At 45.5% G+C, this 16,389-nt stretch overlaps 1 protein-coding gene across 1 annotated transcript in view; it reads right to left on the bottom strand.

Annotated features, from left to right (window-relative positions):
* GAD2 (glutamate decarboxylase 2) overlaps positions 1–16,389 on the bottom strand; it is a 37,553-nt gene that overhangs the window by 20,977 nt on the left and 187 nt on the right. Inside the window, exons 2-7 of the mRNA XM_062633558.1 lie at positions 16,127–16,186; positions 15,827–15,976; positions 14,474–14,707; positions 9,515–9,605; positions 8,590–8,702; positions 4,534–4,649 (exon numbers count right to left, since the gene is read on the bottom strand). Coding sequence (XP_062489542.1) covers positions 4,534–4,649; positions 8,590–8,702; positions 9,515–9,605; positions 14,474–14,707; positions 15,827–15,976; positions 16,127–16,186 — 764 coding nt within the window. The remainder of the gene's footprint in view (positions 1–4,533; positions 4,650–8,589; positions 8,703–9,514; positions 9,606–14,473; positions 14,708–15,826; positions 15,977–16,126; positions 16,187–16,389) is intronic.

The following is a 16,389-nucleotide window of genomic DNA, read 5'->3' on the forward strand; positions in this document are numbered from 1 at the left end:
CCTTGCTTCAAATACCAACAAAAAATACTTTTCTAGTTGTTATGCACTGGGTAATTCAAAGAAAGAATGCGCGTATCCATGAGTTTGATTCTTAGTTTCCTTAGGTGGAAACAAAACTACTTCCTACTTGCTCTGTATGCTCCAAAATATAACTTATACCTTCATCATTCATGCTACCAAATGGAAAACATGATCTCCAGGCTTCTCAAATCCTTCCCTGGAAGCCCAGCCACACAGGTCTTGCCTCCGGCTGCTTCTTTCATGTGGCAGTCCTGCAAACGCCCTCCTAAGCTGCCAGCCAGAGGGCAATGCTACCTGCCATGGAAGCAGTGGGACTAAAGATCAGCTTTTCATTCTATGCAGAAACCTACCTAAAATCTCCCGTGGGCTGTGTGAAATTGAGATCTATTGAGATGTTTGATTTGAGACAGAAGTTACTTCTTAATTTCCTTCTGCCTCAAATGCCAAGAACTTCCACACTAGGTTTCAGAGACTGTTAAGACAAAAACTTTTCCAAAGCCACTCTTCTCCCACAGCTATCAGTGTAGTTTGCTGTATTGCCTGTAAGTAATGGGGCTTATCCACAAGGGAAAATCAGCATACACAAAGCTGAAGCAGTGATTTATTGCTAACTGTCTCGTTTGATCTAGTTGCTGTGTAGATGCTGCGTCCACCATTGCTGTGAAGGTGCTCCCCTACCACCACAGACAATCCACCTCACACAGGCGCTCCCCACACTACCTGAGATGAGATCCCTCTGAGTATGTGTGGCTATATAGAATGTGACCTTATACCTGAGCAGCCAACAGCACCTCCCTTCACATGGATTCCAGAGCTGCACTCCCAGTGAAGCCTCAGGCATGAGTTAGGTCACCCCAAGAGCAGTGCAAAGCGGATGCCAGAAGCAGACAGAGCTTCTCTGTGTCCCCCTGGTTCCATAAGTGCATGAAGAGGTCCCTTATTGTCAGATCAGACCCAATCACCTGCCAGTTCTTATTCTGCATTTTCTTTTCCAGGACTACAACAGGAGTTATATTGCTGTTTCTTTGGTGAGCACCTGACCACGCATTCTTCACTGGGGGAGTGCTAGAGGGGTGGGAAATGAGGAAATCTGGACAACATAAGCACTACTGTAAGTCTTGCTGAGTTGGAGAACAGAGGAGATGGAGAAATTTATATGCCTTTCCAATTATGCCCAACTTTTTTCTTATTCTCTGAACTGTGGATTGAGTCTGTACAGCCCCTAATTAAATATCAAATCCATGGAAAAACTGGAATTTTCTTAAGCTATATTTATACTACAAATAAAAAGGCCAAAGGCTGATGTGCAACCCGACTTGTTCTCTACAGCTGAACTTTCCTTCTCTACACCCATTTCCTCATCAATGTAAGATGACTGTCCTTTTTGCCTGCTAGGGGTTATCCCTGCCCCATACTGTTCCCAGCTACTGTTGGATTACTGTTGTTTAAGAGTGCTAGTTGGCCAGGTCAGAATCACAAGAGGGAATGGCTTAAAATTCAGCAGGACTTAAGTTATAGACAAATGGATCAATAAAAATATTCTGAGAAGGCAATTCTCCCTTTCAGCCACTTTCTCCACACTGATAAAGGGATGTGCTCAGCTGAACACTCACAACAACCTAAAGCTAATGTGCTGGGACACAGGAGGAGGCCTTCATCTTACAGTTTTCACTGTGTTTGAAATGACAGACAAAAATAGTTTTTTATGACTGACATCCATCACTTTTACCACTCTGAGTCAAGGTCTCTTCTATCATACGCAGTCCAGAACAGCTTCCCTGAAGGACATCACTTTGCTCCTGCACTGGTGCAGATCAAAGAAGTGCACTGATGATGCACTAAAGAGGACTGAATTATGTCCTGAGCACAAGTGCATCTCAGTGAAATTATACCTGGGCCAAGACCAACCCAAGCAGTTATGGCGTATTTCACTGTCACTGGTGAAACAAAACCAAACAGAATCAGAGCGACAGGTAAATCACGGTCATACTGAACAGATCAGGGAAGATCCGCTTGCTGGGAGTGTACAGAGCTGGAATAGTCACATAACCTGGTTTAGGTGCCTAATGTAGGTTGAGTATATTAGGAGGCTGATCTCTCTGTGTGGTAAATGCACAGAAGTAGGTGAACACCTCCCCACCCCACACCCTCACCTCCCCGAAGGTGGTCTAGAACATCTAAATTAAGGAATATTTAGGCTCCTAATTTGGATGCTCCGCGTTTCTCTCCAGAGATGCCTCTCTTCACTGGTCATGCAGAGAATGAGCCTCCTAATTTAGGAGCATGATGTGCTCCTAAATTAGGAAGGGAATTACTTAGGAGCTGTGAATTACTCTTCCTTTCCCTTCTCCCCCACTAGCAGCTGAACCTATCATGGTATCAGACTGAGGCCAGATTCTGATTACAGTAATACTGGCGGTAATTGTGGCATAACTTAATTCATTTATAATAATGGAAGCTCTAGACTGGTAGAAATGAAAATAAAGTCTGGTCTGGTAGAAATGAAAATAAAGTCTGATCTGTGATGCTGAAACTCTTATCTGAGGCTTGCTGATACCAAATCTTTGCTTTTGTCTGAAAATTTTGAGAGCAAAATCTTCAAGTTTCAAAACAGATACAATAGCTTTAAGCTTTGTTTACTATCATGTCACATGTGCAAAGCAAATGGGAAATGATAGTATCCCACTTACAGTCTGCTTGTTCCATGGCTATCGTCTTACAAGGGCATGCAACTGTGACAGACAGAAACCAAAATCAGGCTGGGGAGTCTAAACTTCACATAGATTGTCAGCATGGTGTGATAAATGAGACAAATGACATTCTCTTATCTTAGTGTCTATTCAGGTTCTACACTACATTTCCTACCTAAAATGGGACTGTACTTCTAGGCCTCTGCAATTCCTGTGAAACAGCCTCTGCTGTTTTGAGGGTGAAATCCTGACCCTATATCCTCTGGGCAATTAAGTGTTAAAGGGTTCTGTCTTCACATTGTGTGGTTTCTTAACTTCCCTAGAAGATGTGCCATTACATACTTTATAAAAAACTTAATAGAAGAAAGGACAAACCTGCAATTTCAAGATATTTCTAAAATTTAACAATTTCAGATGCTGTTCTATGGATTTTCCAGTATATTTGATTTTGGAATGTTTAATTTGCTAAGGGAACTGCTTCTTCCCTGGCATGAAAACACAACTATTAAAGCTCATTTCATTATTTTGAGACTGATAGCACAATTTGGTTCATTGTTTAACATTCCATCACTGTGAACACAATGACATTCTCTAATGATTAATAGGATTTGTTATTTTAAATAATCATTCTGAACCTTATTTGCAAGACTTATTAGGTCTGTAACTTCCATATGAATAATGCATCTGTAGCTGTACAGCCAGCTTTGGAGAGCTGCTACTCATTTGTAGAATACCCTTCTCTTTCACTGCTTTGGGGACAACTGTTCTGCAACACGGTGCCCGGAGTTGTGTTATTATATCTCATCCTAATGCCAGAAAAGGCATCCTCAAAGGGATTTCCTTTTAGATATTTCTGATTTTAGACTTCTTGGGACTCTTTGCTCTTCATACTTGCACAGAATGGAAACAGGTTCTCAGATAAGTCAAAGAAGGCAGCCAGGAGGATGTTACCTCACAGGGACAATATCCTGCTGAGCCCCAGCCATGGAAGCGTCCTTTCTGGCTGAGCCCTTACAGCTAGAGAGAAATTTTGAAAGGGACCATGAAGCCTGAAGAGGGCTCACTGCCTGTCTTGGGTATAACCCTTCCTCTTCCCCTTCCCCCTGCACCTGCATTCTCCACTATAAGATGCAAGGATTTTTAAATGGCCATAAAGCCAAAATAAACTCCCCAGTAAGTATGACTTCTGTATGGCTGTTCAAAGAGCAAAATACTTTGTGCCTCTCCCATATCTGACCACTCCGGTATCTCTTTTGCCCACCTCCCCTTTCTGCTTCCACTGCCAGCTCCCATCAATGCCTGTGCTGAAGCTTTTGCTCACAGGCAGAAATCCACATCAGAGTCTAGTTCCCCACTGTACACCACAGCTGCTCTGCTGTACACACACAGAGCATTTCTGTACCACTCTCTTCATGTATGTTATCATCCTCTCATTAAATAACACCAGGAGTGGTTTCAGCTAGAAACATTTTGACTCAAAGCGATTTTCTGTTCCCCCAGAGTGACCTGAATAAAAGACATTCCTTGCAAAAAATTGCTGAAGCCTGATGATGAGCTCTCTTCCTCTAATGTGGTCCTTACCATTCACATTGATATTTATACAGGCACAAGTGAGAGCAAAATAATGGCAGTGGTTTGTTCAGACACAGATAACAGCACAGCTCATCCCTCTACATACCAAAAAGCCAGCCCCTTCCATTTTTCTATTCCCAGTGAAGGAACAATAGAAATGAGGACAGTTGGCTACAAATTCCCATTCAGTTATTCATCAAAAATTCATACAAGCAGATGCAACAGATAGGAAAAAAACAGAAACACATACATGTTCTGATGTGAAGGCAACCAGTCTGGGAATAGCTGCCATTCCTTTTTCTTTAACTTCTGGGAACATCTTGAAACGTGCAATCAACATAGCATACATGTTAGATATGGCACCACCTGGAGTCCACAGTAATATACTGTTACTTTTTCTATGCATTGTAATATCATTGCAGAACAAACGACAAGTCTTGCTACAGATTTTCTAACTCTAATGCCACATGGCAGAAACATGGGTTCTTCTTCCTGATGCCCCTCACAGCTGGGTTGCACAATAACAGAATCTACTACTCCCAAACAGCAATTTAGGCAAAAAAAAACTACTGCAAAAAGGTGACTGGGGCTTCCTTTTATCCTCATTTTTTCTGCCCTTTCTCTTTCAGTCCCCAATCTTATATTGTCATATACCATCAACACATAGTCCCCACTCTGTTCCACCTCCCAAGCAGACACCTTACAAGGCAACTTCCTCAGGGGCTTTGAAGTGAAACCTAGTCTGTGCCTTCCCCTCCCAAATCAGGGTGGCGTTTCATGTCCCGGCTCTGAGGAAACCCACACAGTGAGTCCCAATAGACACTATCTTTTTGGATAACTGGAGTTTGGGGAGGGAAGAAAAAAGGTAAAGGGTCATTCTAACACATACTTTCCTTCTTATTTGTCCTCTGATGGGAGCAAGGAAAAAAAGCTATATGTCCCTAACATCAACCGTAAAATCTCTGGCATACATTCAATTAAAATACCTATTTTAAGATGGATACTTTGCCCACTTCAAGATGGTTATTGGATGACAGCTCTGCAGTACTTTGTTCCCTTATTTCAATTGTCAATGCGTAAATTAGAAACAAGCACTTTCCTTTTCCTTTAAAAGACTTTTACAAACTGAATCTTTGTGCCCACAGTGGAACAATGTTTGGTTATACGTTAATGCTGCATGAGCACTATGGGAATATAATGCAGAACCTGAGGCAGACTCTGAGAACTTTTATGTATGTATGCACACAAACACACTCTCGCACATACACACACATAAAATCCACCAGTTTTATCCTGCATATATACTATATATATATATACAGACTGATTATATATTGATATGTATATTTATATAAAGTAAAAGTGTACACTGATCATGGTTTTAGGGTTTTAAATGAACAGGTCAGAGTGCAGCTGAGGTAGAGTTCAACTAACCCAACTTTTAACTATCTAAAAATGGAGTGAAGAGCACAAGACATGCACTTCCAAAAGACAGCTCAGCTCATCCTAAGGTAGCCGTTTGTGGTAAGTGGGATGACTTGCCCTGCAGACATATACACCCCTCTCCCTTGAATATATGGCAGCAGCTGTAACCAGCCTGGGTAGACACCCAGCGCTTGGATAGCCAAGTGAGATAAGAAGAGATAATCGACCCTTTAAGCAGATCAGCGTAGCTCTGGTGAAAGCAGCGACATTACACAAAGTTACACCAGCAGGTATATGTGCTGGGAAATTTAACACTGTTTTGATTTTTGTAAGATTTGTATTTATCCCACTGGAGATTTATATACTGTTCCATAGCCCAGAGAAACCATGTCCTTTGTTTCTAATCAGTGTCCTAGCTCCGCTCTTGTAGTGAGGCTACCTCTGCTCTGGGCTTTCCCTGACCCCCCTGGTCCTCCTGTGAATCCAAGGGAAAATGCCATAAAGGGATGGCATCGCTGGCACGGGGGTCAGTACAAATCAGGCTTTTTCTTCCCCTTTCAACTATCCTGAGAGGTATGAACATATTCTTACACTTCTTTTCACAAATGACAAAAGAAGAAATGGAGAGATTAAGAGGAAATGCTTAGGTATCTGTCCCAAAAAAATGCAGATGTCATGTAACCGCTGCTGTTGATGACTTAAGTGACTGAACTAAGGTGACCAAGTTGAAGAAATCTGGCCTAACTTGTCCAAAGTCATTGGCTCAGTGTCAAAAGAATCGAGACTGAAATGTTAAGGTTCCCCAGTAATGGGCTTTCCTATTAGTATTTATTACCTTGCCATTTAACCTTAAGCATATTAATAAGCCTGCATTCTGCCTTTAATTTTGTAGCTGTGTTTACACCCACAGTTAATTACAGGCAACAAAACACACCTACAGAATCTGGAGAACCTAATCAGGCCTTTGAGCTTTGCATGTATTGATACTGTATATTTCATTCCCGAGAATGCAGAGAGTGAGAATCTTTTCAACAGTAAGGTCTTCAGCTGAAGCCGTGACAGCTTGAAATAAGAAGACAGCATAGAGATGATTTTGATTATTGCCTAAAACAGCAGAACCTGAACACTGGGTGCTGCTGAAGAGTGAGTTAGAAATACGCACATAGCACAAACCAGACATTGCAGAGAAAGAAAGGATGAGAGGGGGCAGCACTGCAAACGCCAGCACAGCCACACACACCTGCCAGAAAGCCCAACCCCAGGCAGGTTTCAGCTAGGTGAAGTGAGCTCCCATATCTGACACACTAACGACAACCTGGTCCCCCCCTGTCAGGCAGGGACGTCATGCAGACCTGGGATGGATGGCAGTTCCTCCTGAGGCATGTATCTTCCCTGACTCACACTATCCTGAGCACAGCTTGCCACACTTGGGCAGATCTGGTGCATGGACTGAGCCTCTCTCCCTCCCACCTGCCACCCCAGCTCTGGCTGAGCAGCATTGCTACTGCTCTGCTCTTTCCTCTCAGGTCCCTGACAAACCTGGCTGGGCTATTAGCAGCCCAAGCCTGCAAGGCAAGGAACTTGCAAGTTCCTTACAATTACAGCAAGACCAGCTGCACTGAGTCAGGCCAGGCACTACACAGTAACCAACCACTGTCCAGAGCCTTTGGCTTAGGTCCTGGGCTCGTGATACATGTTTAGATGCCGCTCTGTGTAATGGAGGCCACAGGAGCGAAGTAAAAGCTGTCAGAGCTTTTGCTCTCAGTGCTTTTTAAATAAGGACCCAACAAAAAGTGTAAATTCTTCTCATCCTTTTCTCCAGCTCTCTGCAAAGGCCCATGAAAAAACTCGTGCACCACTACCCACATGTGCATTCACATGTGAAAAGCTGAAGATGAGCTTTGCCTGATCCTCTGCGTAGCATAAACATTACCCTTCACATCTTTGGAGAGCTAAACATACTAGGTTGTTATCAGTGAGGCTTTTCCTTTGCTCAAGAGTCCAAACACTTTCACTCTCCATTAGGTCAATGAACTTTCTCTCCAGAAGGGCTCCCTTCCCATCAGCTATCAGTCTGTTATCTTTTGACAAGCCAACATTCTATGCCCAGTGTCAATTTTTTTAAATGTTTTGCAATTTGGTGAGATAGATAGGCCAAAATTTTTAGCAATGAAATTCCAGAATAAGACAGGAGGCGACAAAGAGCATAAATCAAAAGGCTAAGTGGAATGATTGAAATAAAAGCATGTCTTAACAATGTCATGTTTATCAGAGTCAGTGATTTCTCTACAGTTAACCACGGTCATTTTTTGCCTCACTGACTTGCCCTGAAGGAACCAGATTTCGAGCCTTTAAGCACTTAGGTTAACTAGCCACCCAAGTACCCTCCCTGGCCTCAACAGGCCAGCTCACACATGGAAAGCTAACCACATACTGTAATGTTGGCAGGATCTTGTTGACCCCACTAAAATTACTCTGAAAGGGGTGCTATGTCTTTCCCTCTTTGCTTTAATTTCCCCTGGAGAAATGGAGAGCATTGTTGTGTTTCTTCCCTCCATTATTAACACAATGGGTTTTCTATTTCATGTAGTCCATAAAAAGTGGGGGGCAAAGCAAAACTGCAAGGCAAATGTCTTTTCTGATTATGTTTCCCATGTGCCATTACAGCTGCTCATAATGCAGTGCAATTTGCTCAAACAGACCTTCATAATCACATCCCTGAAATTCATAAACATGCAATAACTTTATCTCAAAGAGGCCACTGGTGGTTATTAGCAAGTGTCCTCTCAAACATGCATATTTAATTATGTTTACTCTTTAACTACAGGGGATGTCATATAGCATAGTCTGAGAAATATAGAAAGCTTGAAATGTCATGTACCAGGTGAAAATATCCCATCGCCACAGCCCCCTGGCCAGCCAACCATCTCTCTCATTTTCCTTAGTGTGACATATTCCAAAAGTACAAACACTGGAGCAATTTCATAGGTGAACCTGAAATGTAGTAATGTCCATATTTAATGCTTCATCTACAATACTAATACATCTTTTTTCCAATATTACATTACATTATATCCATAATATACTCTACGTTGCACTGGTAGAGTTCTGTTTTACAATACTTTTGATAACCTTCCTTCTGATTTGACAAATGTCTAGAAGTAGAAATGCTGAGAGTGCTTTCCATTTCCACCCTTTTCAGTGAAACAAATCTGGTGTGGCTCTTCCAGGCTCAAGGCTTTGTCCTATATTCAAGAACTGCTGAGCAGAGCCAGACCTTTGCCTTGCAAAAACCTGTGTATGTCTAGAAGCATACACATCAGCAGCCCTATTCATGACAAGACACTGCATGAAGCTAAGCAAATGCACAAAAATGCTTCTTAGCCCCAAAGTAAAAAGAAAGCCCACGCTTTAAATTCTGCACCTCTTTCTTACAAAAAGCAATGGCTCTAACTGCTCTGGGTACGGATTGTACGTAACTCCTCTACATGAATGCAGCTGTTAACTTAGCACACCTTTCTTTTTACATATTTATGCGTGCAAAAAGCTAAAATATTTTTTCTGTATATTTTAGGGGGAGAGCAAAACCAACATCATATCAATATGATGAAATTTTATAAGAGACAACCTACAGGACAATGTTGAAAGTCTCCATGTAAATAGCTGTAGCAACCGTTTAAAAAGCAGACAACTGTTTTTCCAGCAACCTTTCTTTCTTTCGTTCAGCTACAGCAGCCACTATTTTAGAGTATAACTGCAAAATTATGTTAAATATTATTATGGGGAAAAAAAAATCTGCTACTTACATATTAGTATTTGCTGTTGATGTCAGCCAGTCTGCTGCCAATCCAACCATGTCCAATCCAGTTGAAAGTTGATTAAAATATCTAGGGTGCCCTGCATAAGATGGAAATTGTTACTGGAAGGCTGATGACTCTGAATGAAACTATTCAGTGCCAAGCGGTGTATTTACCTCCTGATTTCTATAGAGAAGGAAGTGCTTTCAAGGTACAAAACAAAGCAAATAGCAATAAGTACATTTCTTGGAAAAGGCAGGATTTCTCTTCTTTCTCATTGGAAACTCAGTAAAATCAGAGTAATTACACTGAACACAGAATAATGAATTCCAACATTCCTTATTATCCTCTCAATATGCCTTGAAAATTAGCACAATGCTGCCGCACAAAAATAGCTGTTTGCGCCTGTTAGTGTGTCACATGTTGTCACTGGATGTGGTTTTGCCTGGCTAGGTTTGAAAGGCAACCGCGAGACACCATCTGAAGAGGTTGCCAGTACATATAACATCAGTGATGAATGGCTAATGATTATAATAGACAGGGCGAAATGAGAAAATGGAACATTTTGGTGACTGCTTTGCACATGACTCAATGGCTGATGATCGTACGAAGATGGCAGGGAAGGTGAAGGTCCTTGTCATTTCTTCCCTGTCAGAGAGCAATTACAAATAGCCTGGCTGCTCGCAATTGTGATTTTAAACAAACCCCATGAAAACCAGCACTGCTGCCCCAGCAGAATGATGCATAAGAATATACTCAATGAGCTGACAGTCCATTTACCTGGTTAATCTAATTGGCTCCTAATTTTTTCCTAAAATCCTGCTAGAGATTTTTCTTAAAAATGTGCCTGGACACATTAAACCCCATTAAACCCAGGCACCATTAAAGCTGTGCTTTTACTGGTTGCTTTGCGCAAGCCCCTGTTAAGTGACATAATTATCAGTACAAATTACAGATGATTCACAATTACTTAAACACCATCCAACGCAAAGGAAGGCAGACTCTGCTTGGAAAACACCTGTCCTGACCCACAGACAACATGCTGTATTGCCATCAGAGAAAACAAAAGATAGAGCAATATGGTCGGGGAAATGCAGACCCAGCACCAGGAGAGAACTTATCTTTGGTCTCCAGTGGCCTCTTATCAGGCACCGACACATGGCTGGCAGAACAGCACAGGGAATTGTTCCCCAGCTCCCACCTTGCAGCACACAAAGGCAGAGTAATTGGGCTGTGTGGGCAGACCAGAGCAGGGGATAAGCGCTGGGGGTGCACACATGCAAAATCCAGTTCCCTGTGCCCTTAATCTGAGATGAGCCTCATGCCATTGCCATTCAGCCTGACTGCGTTTTGCACTGAGCCCTCCCCACCAGAGATATGAACTGGCACCTTCCCCTGGTCCATACTGACAGGTGGCTAAAGCCCTTCAGGGACAGAGAGACTTTCCCAAGATCCAGCAGGATGAACAGGATCTGGACCCTGCCCTCCATGCTGTCTAGTGGAGTAGGTGGCCCTGGGGCACATGTGCACCCCACCAGCACTGCCAAAGCCACAGCAATCCCAGGGTCTCTGCCTGCAGAGGACTGCATCTCCCCTGATGATGGGATTTTGAGAGAGATTTCAGTATTTGCAGCTCAGGTTCAGTCTCTTAGCCAGACTCTAAGCAGGGTACCAAATTCCAACCGAAAGCAACAGAAAATTAGGAGCTGAAAACCTTAGGTGAATCTGTGCCACAGGAAAGCTTAAAGATGCCAGAAAAATTCCTGCTTTGGAAATAAATCCACACTGAAAAAACGAGGAATAGTAGAATTCATATCTGCAGCTGCAGTGTCTCAGCAGCTCTCTGTCAGCCCTGTACCCAGCCCCAGGCGACAGCCCTGTTGTCACTGCTTGTTTCTTCAAGGAACCTCACAGCACACCTCTTGCTTTGGGAACTGCGGGAGGAACAGGGCTGGCTGCACATAGGGCTCAGGTCAGCTGCACCCTGGAGCAAGTGAGGTGGGGGGGGAGCAGCACTGTGCTCCTACAAAGACAGGGTGAGCAGGAGCTGCTTCTGCTGGCACAGCTGCTGGCAAAGCCTGCAGTGCCTACACCTGTAACATGGTCCCCTACACTCAGCTCCGCTCCCTTCTGCAGCATGGCTTTAACATGCAATGGCAGAGAACACAATGCCCCAATCTGACCCCAGCCTCAGCTGAAAGAGTTTGTCCATCCATGTGACACCCTAATATATAACCGAGCTCTTTTCCTTTGGCTAGATGGCCACAGAAAATCGTGGCTTTCCTTTAAAATACAGGCTCCACTGCCAGGTAAGAAGAATTTGTGAGAGATCCTCAAAAAATCACTGCCCCGGTGCCTTCTGCCTGAAATGCACATCCTTTGTCATGGCTGTCACTGAACAAAGAGGTGCCTGGAAAAGAGACCAACAGGGTGTGGGGAAAGGGATGAGATGTGAAAATAGGAGATTACTGCTTACTGATTGGTTTAGCAGTACACAGTGTATTTACAGATAATCCAGAGTAAATGGACAGATGATGGGCATGAACCAGAGCTGAGGCACTGGGACACCCAGAGCTGTGCTCCCCATGCCAAGGTTGTTGCTTTGCCCTATGCACCCTCCCCTCAAATATGCTTCTTCCTATGCTTGGTTTCAGGCACAGACATCTTCTAGCATGAACATGAAGCCTCCACAGCCTCGACAGGGAAGAAATGAGAAGGTCTGAGCACAGCTGGACAGCACGGATAAAGGTATGGCCAGTGGCACTGTCTTTGGCCTTGCTCACAACCGCCTGGTGCATGGCCTTCTGCCAGCACCAGGGCCTGCCAAGGATCAAGGCTGGACCAGCACTGGCTTCTCTCACCCTTCCCGGGGTTTCCAGGCCATTGTTAAATGCTCACGTTTCAATTCCCCTGCTCAGCATCACACAGGAACTGAATTCCACATCCATCTTTCCCTGCATTTGCAAGCTGCCTTTTGCATTCTCACAGACAAAATTCTTGCTGGGGGAGGATGCTGGTAGTTGGTGAGGGGCAGAAAGCCCTGTGTGACACCCCCCCCCGGAACCCTACTGAGCCGTGGCACGCAGGCAACATCTGGGAGCATCCCACACCTGCCCCTTGGCCAAAAAATCAGCCAGCCGGTTCCTCCAGTCCCAACCGGGGATTGGTGCTTGGACTTGGGGATCCAGCTGTGAGGCTCTAATTTAAGCAATGCAATTTATTTTCCAATCAGCCTCCTGGGTCCCTTCAGCCAAACACAGCCCAGGCTTCCCTCCAGCTCAGAAGGCACCATGTCCAAACGGCTCCTGGAAGCAGGAGCTGGAACAGAACCTTGCACTGCCCTTCCTCTGAGGGCAATTCAAGTGTTTTGCTCTGAAGCACAAGTGAAAGGGCTTTGGGTGTAAATCCCGAGGATGCTGAGGAGCAGCGATAGCCAAGCGATGTGGCTCTGCACCCCTCAGCTGAACCCCACCCCACCACCACATCTCCCCCCCCCCCCGCATCAGCATCAGTCCTTGGGCTCTGAACGCATTATTTTCATTAAAACACAATCAAAAAATGCCAAGAAGAGAAAGCTTCACATATTTTCAGGGAGGGAGACAAATTGTAACGTTCTTCTAAAGGGTCTGCTTTGAATGCACAAAATGAAATGGGTCCATTATGTGAAACAGTCTTTAACAAAAAACGATTAACGAAAATCACTGAAGAAACCCTATTGTTTGATTTCCCAGATCCACAGATCCTGTTTCACAGCATTCCGTGGAAATATCTTTCCTATGCCCTGCCCAGACACATCACATGGATCACTGGACTGATCGACTTTGTTTCAGTGGACATCATTTATCTAACTATTTATTCCAATATTTTATGGGCATTTTGACAGCACCAAACTCCTACATCCAAAATATTCAGCTAGACATTTCCACATCTAAACAGGAAGGATTATACAGATCCCCCACAACCTTTACTGAGATCAGTCTGTTCTGTCCCCAGAAGGTGACAAAACCTGTTTCGTGTTTCCCCTAAACCTCCATTCACAAATCAGCCTTTTGCCTCCTTCAGTAATTGCTACACATTTATTTCTAAGCAATTTCTCAGTAATTCAAATTCCCACTAAGAGCTCCCCTCGCTCCACATCATTTCTCAATCATAGCTACGGGTTTTGTCTGCTCTGCCGCAGTTTATTTAAGGTGACCCCGGGTACTAAGCCGGGGGGAGACCCCCGCTGACCCCCGCCCGCTACGAAGCCCACATGGCAGCACAGCTAAATGGGAGATGAGGGGGGCCAGAAAGCAGGAATCAGCCCACCTTTGCCTCCCCAGAGAAAACATACAGCAACAAAAGGCTATTAAACCATTTCGGGCTTTTTTTTTTTTTTAATTGCTTGAGCCTAAAGTTGTGGGGGAAAAGCCCTTAATACCCTTGTGCACAGTTTCGTCAAATTCTCCTATTTTTGTGTCCTGCAGGTAACGGGAGACACACAGCAAATGGCCGCTGCGAGCTCCCATTTACAAGATGTTTATTGCGATTTTGGCTTTTAAATGGGCAGGTCCTTGCTGCCCCCCCTGCAGGGAGACGCACACCCCTCACATCCTCACCGCCCGTTCCCGTTGCCTCTGGGCTCCGGTCTGCGGGGAGCAAGAGGCAAGCCCCTGGCCATCTCATGTCAGATGGGTGCAAATGGAAGGAGGAAAGTAGCAAAGGCGGTGAAAAGGCGGCTCTGTGTCACACGCGGCACCTCCGTCTCACAGAAGCATTAATTTTAAACGGGAAAGGGTGCGCGGAGCTGCACGGCCAGCAACCGGGATTCCATCACCCCGGAAAACCATTCCTGCCTCTGCTAGGAACTGCTTGGAAGTGACAAAACACAGTCGCTGCTTCAGTCTCTAACGTTTCAAGAGAAAATGAAATGACACCGTTAATCAATGCAGGAGACCACAGAAGGTAGAAAACGAGAGTGGCCATTACCTGTTTTAATTGCATACTTCAGAGTTGTTCTGCAGTTCAATAAAATCTCTTCCAAGGTTTGTGGCTGGTCTGCCAGTTCCCAGTTATACTCCTGGAGCAGCTCATTTGGGTAATGGAAATCAATAACTTTTGTTGATCTATCAAAACTTTTCACCACATACTGAAGTAAAATGTCCACAACGTCTTGTAGGAAAGACATAGTTGTTATTTCTCCATCACATGCTGGCAAAAGATCTGGGAAAGGAGAAATTTAAAGTTAACTTCGTTTTACAACCTTATACACAGGTTTTGGACAAGGGCTTCTTCAGTTTATGTTTAGGAAATCGTTTAATCGTGTTGAATACAGATGGACTTCGTTTTCATTTAATAAGCCAATTGATAAGACTAGTTTAAGGAATGTTCTGAGAGACGATATCTAGGTTTTAATATCCTACCTAAAATGGCAATTTTTCCACACAGTATATTTCAGACCAATTTTTTGGACAATGGGAATGGGAAATAAGAAAAAAAAAGGGAAAACGAATCACAGGAAAAATAAGTATTGGGAAGCAAATGCTACAAGAAGCCCTCTAAAACCTGCCATCTGCCTTGCAATAAAACACCTCCACTGTGACTCTCCGATGCACGTAACTTGTTGATAATTTAAAGCCTTTTTCTGAGGCGACGTTGCACGGTGTCTCGGTGTGCAATGGCTCAGGCGGAGCCGAGCTATGGCAGAACCCCACAATTCGGGTACCCCGGGAACTCTGGGGCTCAGCGGGAGCAGCGCGGATCTGCAGCCGCCCTCCCTCCCCTCTTCTCTCCCAGCTCGGCGGAACCGGTCGCGCCGCGCTGCCCCGCTCCGCCGTGAGAACGGGAATGTTCCTGGCCAGCGGATTTCCGCGCGGAGCAGGCGTCTATGTAGTAGCGGGGACGCTACCTCTAAGGTCAGGAAAGACGAAACGCAAAAATACCTCGAATTAAAACAAATCACCAAGAGAGCGCTCTTTCTCCCTCCTCCCCTCAAACCTTAATTACAGGCGACTTCAACGAGAAGGTCGCTGCTGTCAGTACTCCGTAGAAAGAGCAACCTGCAGACTCCAGCGCGACGGGATTTTATTGCTCTTTCATTTTTTTTTCCCCGGGATCTTTTGCCTTTTGACTTATTTTTCGGAGGGTTTGGGAACTGCCCAGCTCCCACGGAGGCGCAGGAACGGGCCGGGCCGGGGGTCCGGACCTCCGCGGAGCCTCTGCCGCGCACCGTCGGACTCCCCCCAGATCTCTGCCCACGGCGGGAGGAGGCGATTTCCCTACCGAACCGCTGTTTTAATTTGTTAGCTTTAGAGATGCAGCGTGGCCCGGGAGCGCTGTTACCTGTTGAGTGCAGAAAGGCGTAATTCACCGCCGCTTTCTGGCAGCCGCAGGGCTTTTTGTCGCAGGTACAGGCCGGCCGCATCTCCGCTGCCCCCGGGGCTGCCCTGGCTCCGGTTTCCACAGGCTTCTCGGCATCTCCGTAGAGCAGGGCTTGACAGCGACACGAACACACGGCCTCAGCCCTGCGGCCTCACCCTCGCCCAGTCCCGCCGCCCCCCGCCCCGGGTTAGAGCCCTCGGGAGCTCCGCGGTCGCGCAGCCGGGGCTCCGCCGCGGGCTGCCGGGGCCTCTCTCCCCTTACCGCAGAGTTTGTTTCCGATCCCTCCCGTGAACTTCTGGGCGACCTGGCACCAGGCTCTGGCTGCAAGAGAAAATGGAGCGGAGGGTCCGTGGGGAAGGGCGCGGGCCGAGGGCACCTCGCTCGACACCCGGCACTGCTCCCCAAAAACCCCCTGCCCCGCCGAGCAGAGCCGCGTCGAGCCCGGCAAGAACCGCTGCCGGTCCCCGCCGCTCCGTCCCGCCGGTCCAGCAGCCACAAAGGGGTCTCCGGTGACCGGGGAGCGC

The sequence above is a fragment of the Pezoporus occidentalis genome, unplaced genomic scaffold (assembly GCF_034315485.1).
Source record: "Pezoporus occidentalis ecotype Australia unplaced genomic scaffold, CSIRO_AGI_Poc_V1 ctg40, whole genome shotgun sequence".
Lineage (NCBI taxonomy): Eukaryota > Metazoa > Chordata > Aves > Psittaciformes > Psittacidae > Pezoporus > Pezoporus occidentalis.